General features: G+C 43.1%; 1 protein-coding gene across 3 annotated transcripts in view; it reads left to right on the forward strand.

Annotated features, from left to right (window-relative positions):
- Nucleotides 1-14,871, forward strand: part of snap47 (synaptosome associated protein 47) — a 30,574-nt gene extending 15,703 nt beyond the window's left edge. For all 3 annotated transcript variants that reach the window (XM_052023793.1, XM_052023794.1, XM_052023792.1), the window contains one exon: nt 9,889-14,871. In XM_052023793.1, coding sequence (XP_051879753.1) covers nt 9,889-10,035 — 147 coding nt within the window. In that variant the 3' untranslated portion in view covers nt 10,036-14,871. The remainder of the gene's footprint in view (nt 1-9,888) is intronic.
- Nucleotides 14,872-19,728: the final 4,857 nt, after the last annotated feature.

Consider the following 19,728-nt stretch of genomic DNA (forward strand, 5'->3'; position numbering starts at 1 on the left):
CTACGACGCTTCCCCGATGTCAGCATGGGTGCTCCCTCAGTGTTGCCCTAGTTTTAGTTTGGATATTCCTGTAGGATTTGCTCAGATGCTCTCTTTGAAGTGCTCTTAACTCCAGAGTGCTGGTTCGTGAAGTAATGGATAACTAAGATTTTGTGTAAAGCTGCAATATCTCAGGTCTGGTGCAGTTAGATACTCTACTGTCATTATTAAAATTTCTTAATTATTATGTTTCTTATGGCATGGATGAAGGTTGCTCAGCCCATCAAATCTATGCCCACTCTCAGAACAAACCTATTTCTCCACTTACTTCCCAGCAACTTGAAACTGCCCATCAACTCCACCCTGATTCTCCTACCACTTGCAAACAGTAAGTGTAATTTATAGTAGCCAGTTAACCTACCAACCAGCATGTCTTTGGGATGTGAAAGGAAACTGGAGCACCTGGAGGAAACCATGCAGTCACAGGAAGAACATACAAACTCCACATGGACGGCATCTGAGATCAAGATTGAACCTAGGTCACTGGAGATGTGAGGCAGCAGGAATATCTGCTGTACTACTAAGCCACTCTTGTTTCTTATACCAGTGAGTTCTGTTAATTCAATCCTCACGGGTTCTGTCAACTCTGCATGTAATTGAAAATAGCAGTCATACACTACTGCTGATTTATGATTGTAGGTTAACCCTTTTATGTTTCAATTTTCCCCTTCAACCATCATTTAACTTAGAAAGGAAACTCCCAAGAAGCTTAACAGGAGCACTAACAAAAATGTTTAGTTACGCAACACTACAAGGATGGATGATAAAAGAATTGGGGAAAAATTGCGGATGCTGGCAATCTGGAAAAAAATAGAAAATGCTGGAAATGCCCAGCAGGTCAGGCAGAAAGGTCTTTGACTTGAAGGGTCTTTTTCTTTCCACAGGTGCTGTCTAACCTGAGTGATTCTAGTATTTTCTGTTTACTTGCAGATGATCATAAGCTTGATCAAAAAGAGAGTTTTTAAGGAGAATCTTCAAGAAGGAAAAGGAAGAAAAGAAATGGAGAGGATTTGAGAGTGAAATAGGACTTGGCAGCAGAAGGCTAGCCTGCTAATGTTAGAGCAAAAAAATCAAAGAAGCATTAGATAGAAGGTAGATATCTTGAACATTTGTAGGGTTGGCGAAGATCTGGGAATGAGGAAGGGTAAAATAATAGGAGGATCTTAAAACTATATGCCTAACTAGACACATGTGTATGTCAGCAAGCATGGGCTGTTGGGTAAATGGCACTTGGTGAAAGTCAGGACAAGAATAGTAATTTATTGAAAAGGCCAGCTTTTCAAGGGTTGGAATAAATGTAACATCCAGAGTTCTTGTTACGAGGACATCAATGAAAATTTCAGTAGCAGATGAACTGAAGCAAAAATGGAGTGGTAAGATGATACATGGGGGGATGTGGTCAAGATAGATCTTGGAGTTAGCATGAATAAGAGATTCACAACTCAGCTTATGGTCAGATGACACCAAAGTTGCAAATGACCCTAGTTCAGAGTCAGTAATTGCTAATGAGAGAAAACTTAATTTGTGATGGGGACCAAAGATCATAGCTTTAATCCTTAATATTTAATTGATGAAAATGTATGCTTATTTGTCATAATTTAGAGGCTTTGAAGGGGTGTCATCAGCTTACAGGTGGAAACTGTCAACTTTCTTTTGGATGATGCTGCTAAAGGGGAGCATGGTTGAGAAATACAAGTGGACCAAGGTGAATCCTTGAGGAAAGGTGGTTGTTGTGGTCAGGGCAACTATTCAGCTCAGTTGTGTCCTTTAAGGACGCCTTGCTGTTTCAATTGTAACTAAAAATGGGAACATAACTATGAGTTTGCAAAGGCAGACAAAAGACATTGAGTACAGATTGAAGCAGTCGAGCGGTATTCAAACAGCAAGGAAGTAAAATTATGAAACAGTCACAGAGGAATATTCTGCACAATATTGAAAGAAATGTAGACCATAAAATATGATTTTATACTGTGTTTATGCTTGGTGTCAAGAAGAATATCTTAGACCACTATCAGATATTGGCCAATATCTGGAAATGAATGTAGGGATGACTGCATATACAGTCAGAGATTCAGCAAGATTCCATTAATCAGTAGCAGTGTGGTACTATGCGCATTTTTGAGTAAGGTTCTGAAGACCTTAAAGCAGATGATGGGCACTGGTCTTCATAAAAGTCAGGAAATCAGATTGCCAATGATCATGGAAAACCACATCTATAATCCAGTGCTGGACAGAATGGTTGAAGGCTTGTGAACTCAACTGTACACAATGTCATCTCATTACCACATGTTCTGGTATGGAGAAGATTCTGGTGCAATACACACCTGTTGTCAAGGGTTTCTGCAGTGACATTGAGGGGCACAGTGCCCACTCCACATCTGGCAAAATACTAAATGTTATTAAGTCTAGAGTATGAACTATAGAACATTAAAGGGCTGATGAAGATGTAGCAGAGTGAGTGACACCGATAGCCATAGATCCATAGACTGACAAGACTGTCCATCTCTGTGGTGACTAATTTCACTCTGAATAGAACAGCAGGTGATAAAACCTTTGCTCATGCCCTTGTTCCAGGATCTGTAGACACAGATAGCAAGGGCAAAGGTTTTAGCATGCGTGACTTGTCCCAGAATTATGTCTCAATATGGACCAGGTGAACAAAACCTATTTGACAGGAAGTACTCAAAGTTAGTATGCATACACAAAATGATCATGTGGAGTAATATCAGTCCCTATGATCTTCCAGGTTTTCTTGGACCTGGTGCTTCAGGACATCTTTCATTATCTCAGTGATTAAAATGGACTGCATCACTTTCACTATATGACTATGATATTGACTATTGCTCTTCAGCAGAACACAATTGCATTCCTTCTACAGATGTATAGGACAGTGGCCCACTCCACCACTGGGTATGCCCCAGATAACATGTTGATGTATTGTTGACTCAGAACAAGGTTTATCCTGGTGCACCCAATCTTGGAAGGGAGAATGGCTCCAACTCCCACCAAGACCAGTTGAAAGAGTGTCTCGATTGTGAGTACTTAGACCTCTTAGGCCAAGCACAGACATTCAGATGGGATTTAGGGAAAATCATCAAGGTACACGGAGCCAAGAATTATTTGGTCGCTTGAAAGTTCAGGAAAGTTCATGCAGATCATTTGTTATTTTAACATGATTCACAAACTCCAAGCATGACAAACCAGGTAGTAAGTCGCAAGATATTTTAGAAGAGGATGTCACTGGAGAATTTGAGGAAGTTGCAGAGGAATAGTGATTGAGAGCGAGCAGTGATCATAGTAAATCCTGAAGTGGATGGCCAGTCAATATGGATGTTGGAGAGAGATCAGACATGCTGCTGAGAAGGTCCTAGAGAGCGAGAAGATGGTGTGGTGTCTCTGAATCTGTAAACTTGTTAAATGTATCTGTGCAACTATTTTTATGTTAAAAAAGAGCAGGGTAGTATTTGTAATGTGTGTAAATTATTGCTTTAAGGCTATTACCTCTCTAGTTACAGTGTCAGATCGTTGAAGGCTTTCAGGATTGCAACAATATAGAAGCTTCCAGAGTTACTCTGGAGGTGCTATTAGAACAGACAGCCCTCTTTATTGGAGACCCGGAGTGCTGGTGGGTTTGTTAACACCACACTATTGTCATACAGAGAACCTAGATGCTACAAATGGTGGTTGATAATGTGAAAAAAATATTGGGCAAAAGGGTAAGTAAAACACTGCCCTCTTGGGTAGATTCAGAAGATGCTAGTTTGTTCTTCAGCTTTTTTTCATCTGGTTCTTTGTGTGCTTTATTTCTCAGTTTTATTTCTAAATTTATCAATTTCTGTGAGGGAAATTGTTGATAAAACCAGACACTAGAGGGCTCCAAATGCATTCTGTTAGCGGATCTGCTGAAAAACCAAACTCTTGTAAAGTAAACTTGATTTAAAGTAAGCTAGATTTCAGGAAGTTCTTCCCCATGCAAAGTGACAAAAGCATTATGAAAGTTGTCATGTTTTTGGAATTATGTGTCCAGATCTCAGTGCCGAGCTTGTCCTCTTCAATTCTATAATACCACAGTTGTAAAGTTAAAGCTACAGTATCATATTTAACGAGATCTCAAAAATAAACACCTGCTTTTCAGTCCCTCCAGTAAAAATCACATCTCAACAACTAAAAAGTGTCATGTGTCTCAACAACTAAAAAGTGTCATGTGGAAGTATTACCTCTTTGTTTAAACTTATTAGGTACTGAAAGTAGATGCTGGAGAAGGTGCTTGACAGGAGAGGGTGGGATCTGATGAGTATTTGGCTATTTAAAACAGTATGTCCTAAAATGTAAAAGAACAACATTGGAGGTAAAATCATGAAAGGGACACAGCAAAGCAATAACTGTGCAGAATGGAGGTTTCATGCAACAAACTGCAAGTTGGACAATTTGGTAGAAGTCTCAAGAATGCACAAGATATGTATTGATTCTGTTGATCTTGTAGTGTGGTGAAAGTTTCACCTTGTGCTGCAGATCTGTTAAAATAAGATTTGCTATTCTACCTGTGGGTCATAGAACTAGAGCCTCACCTTGCACATCTGGGAAGAAAAGGACATGCTAAGGGATCACAGAGAAGCCTTAAATGTATCCACCTTTTTGTATTTAAAAAGAAAGATACATTTGAATGTAGTGGCTACTGCAATCTTCCACAGGGAAAGTCATCACAAGGGCCCTCCTCATCTGCCTACTCCAAGTGGCTTAAAAATGTCTCCCTAAATTGCAGTGTAGATTGCATTCATCTAGATGTACAATGCACATTAACCTTCAATCAGTGACAGCTTCAAAGGGCATGTAGGAAGCAGTATCAACCACTATATGTGGCCTATTTTATCCTCGCAGAACCATTTGACTCTGTCAATTAGGAGAGATTGTAGAGTATCTTTCTAAAATATAGCAGCCATCAGAAATGTGTTTCCATCCTAGATTTGCTACATGATGACATACAAGTCATGATTTTAACTTTTGGGTCCACAACAGAAGTATGGCATCTTCGACCCAAAAAGTGGCTGCATTGGCGCTTTTAAACATACAGATCAGTTAGAATGTGGGAAGAGGTATCGATGCAATTAGTTTTCTTTGATCACACTTTTTTTCCCCTTCCTTGTGTCTCTGAGAAGGACAGATTCAAGGTGGCTGGTGAAAGAGTCAATGCAATTTGATTTATATTTTTATTACACAATCATTTGTTGTGGTGTAGATAGACTGCTTGAATGCATAGTAGAAGCATATTCACAAATAACTTTCAAAGGAGAATTGAACAGAAATTTGCAAGGTAAGAGGGATGAATTGGATGATTTCCTCCATCCCCAGGATTGACACAGACACATTGTGCTGAATGGCCTCCTTGCAACATTATTCTATCATTTCTCTTTTCTCTCCTATCATTAGGTGTCTACTTCTGTTGCCCCATTTGAGGCACAACGTCTCTGCCAGACCAACTATTACTGTTGATGGCAACAACAGTTGCTCACTTACAAAAAAAATATTTGAAACAGATGTTTTCATCCATTTTGCCTTCCCCTTCTCCTCCTGAGGGTTGGATACTCAAAAGTAGAGCTTCTACTTTGTTTTATTTTGCTTCAGAATTTTAAAATGTGCCAACATTGATATATAGAACTTCCTGCACCAGTGCTCCTGAGTAAAAGCCTAACAGAGTGAAATGAAGAGGCTCCTGTTATTCTGAAGGTGCTAACATAATTCTCACTAAGACAGTGCTTTTCAACATTTGGTGGAATAAAGAAGGCTAACAGGAGACTTAATTGACGTTTTAAAATATAGAATTGTCTTGATGAGGTGAATACAGACAAACTTAATGTTATAGATCATCATTAAGTTCTTAGAGTAGAATTAGATAATTTTTGACAATGCTTGGATCATTCTGGATCTGACCCACCACAATCTCAAAGATCTTAAATTGAATTGATTGAGCAGAAACAAGTTTTGGTTTTGAATTTTATCTGAAGGATGGCCCTGAAGGAATGCAGCAACTCTTAGTATTTTATTGCCTTGTCACCAGAAATCACATGCTCAAATCCTGTGGTCCTATTTAAACCTTCAAAATATTGCTGTGTCAAAGGAATATTGTCCAGAGGAGAAACGTCAAGTACTTGCCTAAGTTGCTTTACCAATATCTGAATGTGCACAGAAATTAACCAAGTGCTTTGGCCAGCACCACTGAAAACCTATGTGTCCATCTCTATTGTTGTTAAAAGATCATTGCTGCCATTGGGTCATGTTTGACCTCGTGACAGGACTCCATAATTGGTTTGACATGCATTTGAAACATGTAAGTTGTCTGGTCAAACTTCGTACAACTATACTATTTCACTCCATTCTGGTAAACAGAATGTCAGTGGATTCTGCCATTTGTCACAGTCCTAATACTGGCATAAAATGCTGACCTGCCTACCAGTATGTTTCTCTGTGTCTGTAGAAATTACGCTAGAAGCCAAATTCAATCTGGAATTGAATTCCAGTTCATTTACTTGAAAGATCCTAACCTTCATTTGGATTTAAATGAATTGTTGCAAAAAAATCAACATTCTTGAATTTGACAACAAACAACAAAAGAACTCCACCTGTATCTTATTTTCATAGAACATAGAACAATTACAGCACAATTCAGGCCCTTTGGCCCACAAAGCTGTGCCGAACATGTTCCTACCCTAGAAATTACTAGGCTTACCCATAGCCCTTTATTTTACTCAGCTCCATATACCTATCTAACAGTCTCTTGAAAGACCCTATCGTATCAGCCTCCACCACCGTTTCTGGCAGCCCATTCCACGCACTCACCACTCTGAGTAAAAAAAAACTTACCCCTGACATCTCCTCTATATCTACTCCCCAGCACCTTAAACCTATGTCCTCTTGTGGCCACCAATTCAGCCCTGGGGAAAAGCCTCTGACTATCTACCCTATCAATACCTCTCATCACCTTATACACCTCAGTCAGGTCCCCCCTCATCCTCCGTCTCTCCAAGGAGAAAAGGCCGAGTTCCCTCAACCTACTTTCATAAGGCATGCTCCGCATTCCAGGCAGCATCCTTGTAAATCTCCTCTGCACCCTCTCCATGGCTTCCACATCTTTCCTGTAGTGAGGCGATCAGAACTGAGCACAATACTCCAAGTGGGGTCTGACCAGCGACCTATAGGGCTGTGACAATTCCTCACGGCTCCTAAATTCAATTCCCTGATTGATGAAGGACAATACACCATTTGCCTTCTTAACCACAGAGTCAACCTGCGCCGCCACTTTGAGCATCCTGTGGACTTGGACCACAAGATCCCTCTGATCCTCCACACTGCCAAGAGTCCTACCATTAAGACTATATTCCGCCAACATATTTGACCTACCAAAATGAACCACTTCACACTTATCTGGGTTGAACTGCATCTGCCACTTCTCAGCCCAACTCTGTGTCCTATCTATGTCCCTCTCTAACCTCTGACAGCCCTCCAAACTATACACAACACCCCCAACCTTCATGTCATCCGCAAACTTACTAACCCACCCCTCCACTTCCTCATCCAGGTCATTTATAAAAATCACAAATAGTAGGGGTCCCAGTACAGATCCCTGAGGTACACCACTGGTCACCGACCTCCACTCAGAATACGACCCCTCAACAACCGCTCTTTGCCTTCTGTGGGCCAGCCAGTTCTGGATCCACACTGCAATGTCCCCTTGGATCCCATGTCTCTTCACCTTCTCCATAAGCCTCGCATGGGGTACCTTATCAAACACCTTGCTGAAATCCATATACACTACATCTGCTGCTCTCCCTTCATCAATGTGCTTAGTCACATCCTCAAAAAATTCAATCAGGCTCGTAAGGCAGGACCTGCTCTTAAAGCCATGCTGACTATTCCTAATCGTATTATACCTCTCCAAATGTTAATAAATCCTGCCTCTCAGGATCTTCTCCATCAGCTAACCAACCACTGAGGTAAGACTCACCGGTCTATAATTTCCTGGGCTATCCCTACTCCCCCTCTTGAATAAGGGAACAACATCCGCAACCCTCCAATCTTCCGGAACCTCTCCCGTCTCCATGGACGACACAAAGATCATCGTCAGAGGTTCCGCAATCTCCTCCCTCGCCTCCCACAGCAACCTGGGGTACATCTCATCCGGTCCCAGCGACTTATCTAACTTGATGCTTTCCAAAATTTCAGCACCACCTCTTTTCTAATATCTACATGCTCAAGCTTTTCAGGCCACTGCAAGTCCCCACTACAATCCCCCAGATCTTCTTCCATGGTGAATACTGACGTAAAGTATTCATTAAGTACCTCCGCTATTTCTTCCGGATCCATACACACTTTCCCACTGCTGCACTTGACAGGCTCTATCCTTTTGCATTTCATCCTCTTACTCTTCACATACTTGTAGAATGCCTTGGGGTTTTCCTTGATCCTGCCCGCCAAGGTCTTCTCATGTCCCCTTCTGGCTCTCCTAATCTCTTTCTTAAATTCCTTCCTTTTAGCCTTGTACTCCTCCAGAACTCTAACATTACCTAGCTCTCATTACCTAGCTCATACATCTTGCCAGTGCATGCTTGGAAGTTGTCCACTGAAACAATTTCCAATGCAATTTAAAACATCATAACACATGTACTCCTTCACAGCAATCGCAACTTGTTGCATTGAAAACCATAGCTTGGAAAAGAAGCTTCTGCACACAAAAATGAAATTGGTAAAACCAGCTGGTTGTACCCCAACAGGCAACCCAGCATTGTGACAAGTACACAGTACTGAGTCATCAAATTGTTCTTCGAGTTTCCACCATCCCTAGAAACATTCTTTTTCACTGCGGCATGGTTTCCTGGTGGATGGATGTTCTTTATCCAAGTCCTGTCTAACAACCTGTCCTGGACAAGCCACGTGGATGCCATGGCCAAGAAAACTCACCGGCACCTCTACTTTCTCAGGAGGCTAAAGAAATTTGGTTTGTTCCCTTTGACTCTCACCAACGTTTACTGATGCATCATAGAAAGCATCCTATCAGGATGTATCACGGCTTGGTATGGCAACTGCTCTGCCCAAGACCGCAAGAAGCTGCAGAGAGTTGTGGACACAGCCCAGCGCATCACGGACACCAGTCTCCCCTCCTTGGACTCTTGTTGTCTTGGTGAAGCAGCCAGCATAATCAAAGACCCCACCGACCCGGGACATTCTCTCTTCTCTACTCTTCCATTGGGTAGAAGATACAGGTGCCTGAGGGCACGTACCACCAGACTTAAGGACAGCTTCTACCCCACTGTGATAAGACTATTGAACAGTTCCCTTATACAATGAGATGGACTATGACCTCATGACCTCGCAATCTACCTTGTTGTGACCTTGCACCTTATTGCACTGCACTTTCTCTGTAGCTGTGACACTTTACTCTGCACTGTTATTTTTTTTACCTGTACTACATCAATGCACTCTGTACTAACTTGATGTAACTGCACTGTGTAATGAATTGACCTGTAAGATTGGTTTGTAAGACAAGTTTTTCACTGTACCTTGGTGCAAGTGACAATAATAAACCAATACCAATAAATTCCAGATTTAGACCTCCATAAAGCCTATGTTCTGGTTTGCACCCATTATATTTCTGAATCTTCTTTCTCCTTGGCTTCAAGCTGTCAAGGCCCTGCATTTTGGAATTACTTTCTCCTGAAATGTAGTACGCTAATGCAAGGCTTCAGCTCTAGCATGTTATGAAGTGGATGAACAAACACAGTCAATACCAGTGTGAGACTGTACATATGTATTAATGCGCCTGAGGAATGACTTGCTTTCATCCTGCTTTTATTTTAGATTCTACGGAAGCTGAAGAGTATCGCGCTGGACACGGAGGCTGAGCTGGAACGCCAGAATGAAGTGCTAGACGTCATTGGTTCTTCAACAGACCAAGCAACGTCCCGGATAAATACCAGTCACAGACGAATACGGAAACTTTTGTAGGAATTGTGTGACCAAGTGGTATAGAGCTGAGTCACATTCATTGTGACCCTCTCTTCATCAGAATTTCAACAAATGGAAAGAATGCTTCAAAGTTGCTTCTGGATGGTGATCAGTGTTGTGCGATGTACACCTGTTTTCACCCAGTTCCTAAAGCCATGTTTCTTTATACCTGGCATAGGACTGTTGACAAATTCATGTAAACTGTTGCAACAACCTGTGGCCTCTGTGATGTTCTGTTGTCTTGCCTTCAAGAGGTCTTGCCAATGACACATCAACATCCAAAGAGATGCCAGAAAAATGCTCTTGTCAGTTTAATAGTCATTTCAAAAAAATTATTAAAGACTAGCTAAAATGATAGGAAAGCTTGCGAGATATTTACACATTTAGATGCTGTTCTTTCTGCATCCTGTAAAATGTAGCTTGTTTAGAATCATAATTGACTGTAAGAATCTTTTTAGCATTATGCAAGCTGCTTTTTTTCTGAAAAATATGGATCAAAGTGCTCCTTGAGATAGCTAATCTGTCTGCTTGTAGATTTACAGTTGACACTCCATGGCTGTTAGCATGTCCTGCAGTTTAATGCTCAGGCAAATTCCACTGTCACGGTGTTGCTTTCTTCTCAGGTTTTGCCTGGTCAATCTCACCTGCTAGATGCCAATAGAATGTGCCAATAATACAGTGGGACAAACAGCATGTGAATGAGAAGTTTTTTTCTTTCTAGTGAGACCCAAAGCATTTTTGTAAGGTTATTATGGAGCTGGCCTCCAATTTCAGACTTGCAATTATATGGTAATTCCTTTTGCTCATGGCTCAGAGGCCATGCTTGACTGCGTCATTGTTAGGGCAGTATCAAAGCAACTGAAGAGAATTGGGATATTAGGCATTTGGTGGAGGAAAGATGGAGGGTCTGAGAATAGAGGTGTATTTCAAAGGGAAAGATAGTAACCAGCCTTGAGATCTAATTATATTGGGAAAGGACCTTGGGTAAATGAGTTTTTAAAGCCATGGCTTTGTTTCAAGGTATAATGGCTCCCATATTGGATGAATTCCATCTGTTGGCCATCCTGGTGGATGTAATTAGTCCCTGCATAGCTTGCTGCTCTCCACAGAAACAAAACCCAACAAATCAATCTGGGTTGGTCTTAGCGGGCTCAAGGCTTTTTCAAGTCTCAATAGCTTATTGGAAGTATAAAGATAATGCAACACAAAGTTAACATGAACATAATGTCAATGGGATTTCAATACATGGACAGTGATGACATTTTCATTCTATGAACTTGCATTCTGCTTGTTGTGGGGGGGAAATGAAACCCATAGTACAATTACTGATTTTTGTCCTATCTAATTTGGGTTGTGATTAGAAGAATTTTAGGGTCACAAACATTGAGGTGAAGCACTGGTGATTACAACTGTGGTTTCACTGGTAACAGTACTAAGTGAAGCAATTTATGAGGAATTGAGCATATCACCCAGGCATTAAGAAAAAGTTTAAAAGACATTCCTTCAAGTATATAATGTTTTAGTGCCAATATGCTAAATAAACACTGTAGTATTTACTTGGTATGCTTATAACATCCAGGGCCAGTGTGTCAAAACTGTGTCAACCTCTGATTCTAGCAATCTCTCAAAATTAGTTTGGACGTTTGAATAGTGATCAACTGGAATTTTGGTCAAGTATTGAGAGGTGTGTGTGTTTTTCTTTGTTCCTTTGGGGAGTTGGTATTCCTCTATAGAATTGATTTCCTGTCTATTTCTAGCAATTGTTAACTGAAAATGCAGCATGAATTTGAGAAAGCTTTACTAGATTGCAATCCATATGAGATTTACAGATTATAAGCATAATATTCATATCTGAATATAAAGCAATGTTAGTTAATATATTCTCCCTTTCATCATAATTATCCTCTATAGTACTCTTTGTATGTGGTCAGCACTGAGAATGCATGCAGCTTTGCTTCAATGATATAAAGAAAAAAGCAGCACCAATGGACTGGTGCACCATTTAGTCCTTGATAAAATCCAGAAAAAATTTTGCACTTTAGTTAGTATAAATGGGCCATTTTGGAGAGTGAAAGTCCTATCCATTGGCATGCAATATTTAGTAGAATCTCCTGAATAACTTTAAATAATCTCTTTCATAACCACTAGCTGCATTGTTGATATTAATTCTAATGCACAATAGGATGTACTGAAATTATGCAATGGATTGGATTCCTCAACAATGTATATTGTGCTGGCACTGTTTACAGGGATATGTTTGCTGTAATATGGATATTGGGGTTGACTGAACTGGCCCTCATTCCCATTTCTTGGCTGCTTCCAAATCAAGCAGTGGAATTCTATATATAATGAAGCACTTTAATTGATATTTGAGATGATTGTTTACCCATTTTGGTGCTTACCCGTATGCAGCAATGTGCGAAGTCTGTTCCTAAGTGGTATGGAACAGGCTGTTAGGTGGAGAATGAGGATCAATTGTTCCTGCTGACCCCACCCTCCACACACACAAGGTGTGGGAGAAGGAAGTGAAAGAGGGGAAAAAAAAACTAAAGTAATTTTGGATCCCTCACCACTTGCGCTTTTAGGCACTGCTTGAATGAAATAAAGAAGAGAGCAGGTAGAGAAAGACAAAATAAATATAAAGATGACTTGCATCTACTGACAATCTAAATGTTAGCTGTTCCACTATATGGTACAAAGATTAGACAATAGAGAGATTTAAGGTTTTGGGCAAATTATACAGGAGATGTGAAGAAGATCTTTTTAACCAAGTGGTAATGACCTGGAACACACACTGAGGATGGTGGGAATAGAGATGTTCAATAATTTCTTAAGGAAATTGGATGGACACTTGAGGGAATAAACTTGTAGGGCATGTGGATAGAATGGAGGAAGAGAACCAGTTGGATTGCTTGAAGGAAAGCTGGAAGGACTTGATGGGCTAAAGTGCCTCCTCCTGTGCCTTAATGATGATGTAGCTTCAGTGTATAAGATTGGAATGTATGAGTGTGGTTCATTGAGGACTTGCACCTGCAGCTGTAAACTATTCAGTCTTGTTTCACACAGAAGCTAGCCAGCCAAGAGAGAGATTACATACTGCTTGGGAGGGATTAGAAGCCAAGTGTATGAGTTGAAAGGAATCCCACACCACCAGGTTCCCATGTTGTATACCCTTTTCAAAGTTTATTTTTGTAAAAAGAATTGTAAAGATGCTCACCCTTACAATTTTAGTCAGTTCAAGGGATTTACAACTGTGATCCAGTGGTTCCTTGTCTTTCTGTCTAATCCTTGGTCCAGGCTATCTGACTGTGATACATCGGTCCATGGTCTGTGGCTATTTGGCTGTAATACTATAGTCTCTGCCAATCTGGTTTAGCTCTCTGGTTCACAGGCAATGGCTTTTTGGCTGTCAGTCTGCAACTTAGGTTTGCTGGATATCAGGCGGTGAAGTGCTAACTCATAGTTCCTGGCCATCTGGCTATTTACGCCTGGTCTACTCTGCTATCGGGTCATGAATCCTGAGTACATAGTTTTTGGTCATGCGTGTATTGCTCATGGTATCTGGCTTGGTAGTCTTACATCTCAAAATTTTGAACCATTGTTTATGTTGAGCTTTCCCAAACCAGAAACCTTGGCTGTCTGGCATTAGGTCCATCAGTCTATTATGGAGAGCTGGCTGTAAACTCCTTCCTTTGGGCCCTGGTTATCTGGTTTTGAATCTTCTATCTATGGTTGCTGGCTATCTGATAAGAAGTGCCTAGTCCATGTCCATAACTATCTGGCTAAGGGTTCCCACTCATTAGTCCTTGGCCATGTGATAATATCTCTGCTACTTGATTCTTGATTATCTGACTACGTTTCTACTTCACGGCCATTTGCTATTTGCTCTTTGTAACTTGGTTCCAAGTAATGTGGCCATAAATCTCTGGTTCACAATCCCTGACCATCTGGTTATGTCTCACCAGTCCATCACCCTTGAATATCTGGCTCTCAGTCCTCAGTTCATGGTGCCCAAGTTGCTTGTGTTTCTATCTATCATTCCCTAGTTGTGGCTATGAGTATCCAGTCTGTGATCCTTTGCTATTTAGCCACAAGCTCCAGTGCTTCATCACTAGCTATCTGGTCTCACCTCCTGTCTACAGATCCATTTATCTGGCTTGGAACTTCCAAGTCTATGGGCCCTGGATAACTGGCCATGGGTCTCCAGTCCATGATCCCGTGCTTTCTGGCTATGTTTTTACATGTCCTCTTGCAATCTGAGGCAGCACTACAAATTGAGACAAGTTAAGTCTAACTTGTGTGGATATTGGATTTTGTGAACTACAAAAAACACATCAGTCTTCCGGTAAGCTTCAGGGAGACTGATTTTATGCATGTTCTTTTAGTTCAGTTTTTTATTTTCTGATTCTTATTTTGTGACCCAAGAGAGACTATAGTATGCAGCTCACAAAAATAAAAATTTGGACACCCCTGACTTGTACGCCATTCTCTTAAAAAGTGCCCTGCCAGACCGATGAAAGAAATAGAATTCTTGCCAGATGGGGTCATTCTGCAAATTATAGCACTGATGTTAAAATGGAATTATACATGTGCTGCCATTTTTTTTTGTTTGTGTGGTCTTTAAGATCAACTGTTGATTACAGTAATAGAGGGACTAGAATGTCAAGCACTTTCAGGGTAATTGTCTACAGACTCTGTTTAGAGAAAGGGTTTGTAAAGGGAAGCAGGCATTATATCTTTGCTATATTTCTGATTTACTGTATGAAAATCTACAGTTTGCCTGTGTCATGTTTGCATTGTACAATAATTATTGAAATATATCTGCAAACCACATTACAGAGGCTGCTTTGAAAGTTTTTGGATGTATTGGTTACAGCTCCCTTGCCCATGTGTTTACACAGTTTTCCTCTGTGATGTTCTGGGTGGCATAGCAACAGGGTACAGCTGGAGGTGACTGACTCCATCTCTGACTTGAGAACACAGAAATAGTTCGAAGATTTATTAGATAGTCCCAAAGGTGGCTTCAGCTCTCCCATTATGAGCCCCAAGCATCCTCCCACAAACCTAGTCCCATAGGCGTCGATTGTTCCTAACAGAATGCAGGATCAATATTTATTTAATACTTCCATTGGTAAGATTGGCATATATTGCCCATGCCTTGCTGCTTTTGGGTGTTGTTGGGTCACTGCCGTGCAGCACACTAACCATTTGATACAACTGATGGGAATCTCATCTCCAAATGTATGAGATTGACCTTGTCAGTGTGGGATTGGATTTGTGTATAGGCCATACTAGCATGGTCAGCAGGTTTCACTCGTGTCCTCTATTGGAAGGAATCTGTTAATCTGTTCATGTACTTTTGGAGCTGAATTCAGAGTCACGAAACAAAGTGATAGTATGTTAACTTGAGAACATAAAATGCACTAACCCCTTATCCCTTTATTCCCTTAATATTGATCAATTAGTTCAGGGATTGAATAACTGGTCCAGTATTATCGCCACAAAGTTGCTGTTCAATCCATTGGCAGAATAAATAAATCAAAATCAATATGCTCTCCCAGGCCAACATCCCCAGTTTCAAGAATCTTAATTGCACTCAACTAACTTTGATAGGCAGGCCACGCCATCTGCATGCCTGGCAGCTTATTCCCAAAGCCTTACTCCAAGTTCTGCCAAGGCAAGGGATACCAGGAAGACAGAGAAAATACTTCAAGGATGTTCTCAAAATATTGAGAACAAAAAGATAATGCTCATCAACTCATGAGTATCCCTGGCTTGTGACTGCTCAGAAATGAGGTGGAGTATCTGGGATGGCACTGTGAACTTCAAGCACAAGGAAGCCAAGTAAAAATGATGGAAGGAGTGAAATACCTTTCAAACTACTTGCTCCATCGACAAGTACTTGCCCCACTTGTGACAGATTGCACATTGGTCTCATCAACCACCTCAGAACCCATAGAACTGAACAGAAGAAATAAGAGCAGGAGTAGGCCATGAGGTTTTTCTGCTTGGTCTGACACTACTTAAAATCGTAGAGTCATACAGCATAGAAATAGGCCATTCAGTCCACCGTGTCCATGCTGACCAGTGGGCAGCAATCTGTATTAATCCCATCTTCCAGCAGTTGGCCTGCAGCCTTCTATGCCTGGACAATTTAAGGGTTCATCTGGACACTTCTTAAATGCTGTCAACAACTTTGCTCCCACCACTCTCTCAGGTAGTGTATTGCAGGTACTTGCCATTCCCTGGATGAAAAAGATCCCTTCAGATCTCCACTAAATCTTTTGCCCCTCTATCCTAAATCTATGTCCTCTAGTTTTATCTACCTCTGAGATGAGGAAATGTTTCCTGCAGTCTACCCTCTTTATACCCCTCATAACTTTATATACCTCAATTGTATTCCCTCTTAACTTCCTACTCCAGGGAAAATTGTATTAGTCTCTCTTCATAATTGAAATGCTCCATCTCAGACAACATCCTGATGAATCTCCTCTGCACCCTCTCCAGCTCTATCACACCCTTGGCTAATTGAGGTGTATAAAATTATGAGGGGTATACTTGGGGTTCACAGCAGGAAATGTTTCCCCAGATCTGGGTTTTGAATGAACACACTCTGTCTCCACGTCTTGAATCGTAACTTCCAAAGGTTCACCACTCGTGAGTGAAGAAATTTCTTCATCTCTGTTACAAAGGGTCTACCCTTTATTCTCCTTCCCCTTAAGCCCTTGGCCCTAGATTCTTCATCTAGGGGAAACATCTTCACTTAATCTAGCCTGCCAAGCCCTTTAAGAATTTTGTACCTTTTGTTGAGATCTCTCCTCTTGCAATAAAGGCCAAAGTTCTCTCTGCCACCCGTTAATCACTTGCTGCACCCACATGCTGGCCTTCAGCAGCATTAATACTACCTGATCTCTCATCATTTAATATTCTGCTTTTCTGTTGTGTACATCAAACTGAATAAATTCACATTTTTCCACAATGTATCCCGTCTGCCATGTTCTTGGCCACTCGCTCAGCTTGTCCATATCCCCTTGAAACATCATTGCATCTTCCTCCATACTCTCAATCCCACCTAGTTTAGTATTGCACATTATTGTCTACCTGCAATGCACTTCCCTGTAGCTGTGACACTTTGTATATTGTTATTGTTTTTACCTTGTACTACCTCAGTGCACTGTGTAATGAATTGATCTGTACGATCGGTATGCAAGACAAGTTTTTCACTATACCTCGGTACAAGTGACAATAATAAACCAATACCAATACCAAAATGACATTTGGTCCCCTCTGCCAAATCATTGATATAAATTGTGAAAAGCTGAGGGTCCAAGTACGGATTCCTATGGCTTCCTACTGGTCACAGCCTGCTAACCTAAGAATAATCTATTTATTCCCCTTTTCTGCTTTCTGTCAGATAACCTTTTCTCAATCCATTCCATGAGCTCTAGTGTTGTTGAACAACTTGATGTCTGGGTCCTTATCAAATGCCTTCTGAACATCCAAATACACTACGTCTCATGGTTCCCTATTATGTGCACTACTTGTCACATCCTCAAAGATCTCCAGCAGATTAGTCGAACATAATTTTCCTTTCATAAATCTATCTTGGCTCTACTTAATCCAAATACTTTTTTCAAGGCATTTATTCTTGCATCCTTCCTTATAAATTTCGACATTTCCATACCACTGACATCAGGCCAACATTCGTTAACTCCCCCCTTCTCTCTCTCTCTTCCCCCTTCTCTCTCTCTCTTCCCCCTTCTCTCTCTCTCTTCCCCCTTCTCTCTCTCTCTTCCCCCTTCTCTCTCTCTCTTCCCCCTTCTCTCTCTCTTCCCCCTTCTCTCTCTCTCTTCCCCCTTCTCTCTCTCTTCCCTCTCTCTCTTCCCCCTTCTCTCTCTCTCTTCCCCCTTCTCTCTCTCTCTTCCCCCTTCTCTCTCTCTCTTCCCCCTTCTCTCTCTCTCTTCCCCCTTCTCTCTCTCTCCCCCTTCTCTCTCTCTCTTCCCTCTTCTCTCTCTCTCTTCCCTCTCTCTCTTCCCCCTTCTCTCTCTCTCTTCCCCCTTCTCTCTCTCTTCCCCTTCTCTCTCTCTTCCCCCTTCTCTCTCTCTCTTCCCCCTTCTCTCTCTCTTCCCCCTTCTCTCTCTCTTCCCCCTTCTCTCTCTCTCTTCCCCCTTCTCTCTCTCTCTTCCCCCTTCTCTCTCTCTCTTCCCCCTTCTCTCTCTCTCTTCCCCCTTCTCTCTCTCTCTTCCCCCTTCTCTCTCTCTTCCCCCTTCTCTCTCTCTCTTCCCTCTCTCTCTTCCCCCTTCTCTCTCTCTTTCCTCTCTCTCTTCCCCCTTCTCTCTCTCTCTTCCCCCTTCTCTCTCTCTCTTCCCCCTTCTCTCTCTCTCTTCCCCCTTCTCTCTCTCTCTTCCCCCTTCTCTCTCTCTCTTCCCCCTTCTCTCTCTCTCCCCCTTCTCTCTCCCTCCCCCCTTCTAACTCTCCCCCCTTCTCTCTCTCTCTCCCCCTTCTCTCTCTCTCCCCCTTCTCTCTCTCTCCCCCTTCTCTCTCTCTCCCCCTTCTCTCTCTCTCCCCCTTCTCTCTCTCTCCCCCTTCTCTCTCTCTCCCCCTTCTCTCTCTCTCCCCCCTTCTCTCTCTCTCCCCCTTCTCTCTCTCTCTCCCCCTTCTCTCTCTCTCTCCCCCCTCCTTCTCTCTCTCCCCTCCTCCCTCTCCCCCTGTCCCCCCTCCCTCTCTCTCCCCTCCTTCCTCTCTATCCCCCCTCCCTCTCTCCCCCCCTCTCTCTCCCCCTCCCTCTCTCCCACTCCCCCTCCTCTCTCTCCCCCCCTCCTCTCTCTCCCCCCTCCTCTCTCTCTCTCCCCCTCCTCTCTCTCCCCCCTCCTCTCTCTCCCCCCCCTCCTCTCTCTCCCCCCTCCTCTCTCTCCCCCCCTCCTCTCTCTCCCCCCTCCTCTCTCTCCCCCCTCCTCTCTCTCCCCCCCTCCTCTCTCTCCCCCCTCCTCTCTCTCCCCCCTCCCTCTCTCTCCCCCCTCCTCTCTCTCCCCCCTCCTCTCTCTCCCCCCTCCTCTCTCTCCCCCCTCCTCTCTCTCCCCCCTCCTCTCTCTCCCCCCTCCTCTCTCTCCCCCTCCTCTCTCTCCCCCCTCCTCTCTCTCCCCCCTCCTCTCTCTCCCCCCTCCTCTCTCTCCCCCCTCCTCTCTCTCCCCCCTCCTCTCTCTCCCCCCTCCTCTCTCTCCCCCCTCCTCTCTCTCCCCCCTCCTCTCTCTCCCCCCTCCTCTCTCTCCCCCCTCCTCTCTCTCCCCCCTCCTCTCTCTCCCCCCTCCTCTCTCTCCCCCCTCCTCTCTCTCCCCCCTCCTCTCTCTCCCCCCTCCCCTCTATCCCCCCTCCTCTCTCTCCCCCCTCCTCTCTCTCCCCCCCTCCTCTCTCTCCCCCCCTCCTCTCTCTCCCCCCTCCTCTCTCTCCCCCCCTCCTCTCTCTCCCCCCTCCTCTCTCTCCCCCCCTCCTCTCTCTCCCCCCTCCTCTCTCTCCCCCCTCCTCTCTCTCCCCCCTCCTCTCTCTCCCCCCTCCTCTCTCTCCCCCCTCCTCTCTCTCCCCCCCTCCTCTCTCTCCCCCCTCCTCTCTCTCTCCCCCCCTCCTCTCTCTCCCCCCCTCCTCTCTCTCCCCCCTCCTCTCTCTCCCCCCCTCCTCTCTCTCCCCCCCTCCTCTCTC

The sequence above is a fragment of the Pristis pectinata genome, chromosome 9 (genome assembly GCF_009764475.1).
Source record: "Pristis pectinata isolate sPriPec2 chromosome 9, sPriPec2.1.pri, whole genome shotgun sequence".
Lineage (NCBI taxonomy): Eukaryota > Metazoa > Chordata > Chondrichthyes > Rhinopristiformes > Pristidae > Pristis > Pristis pectinata.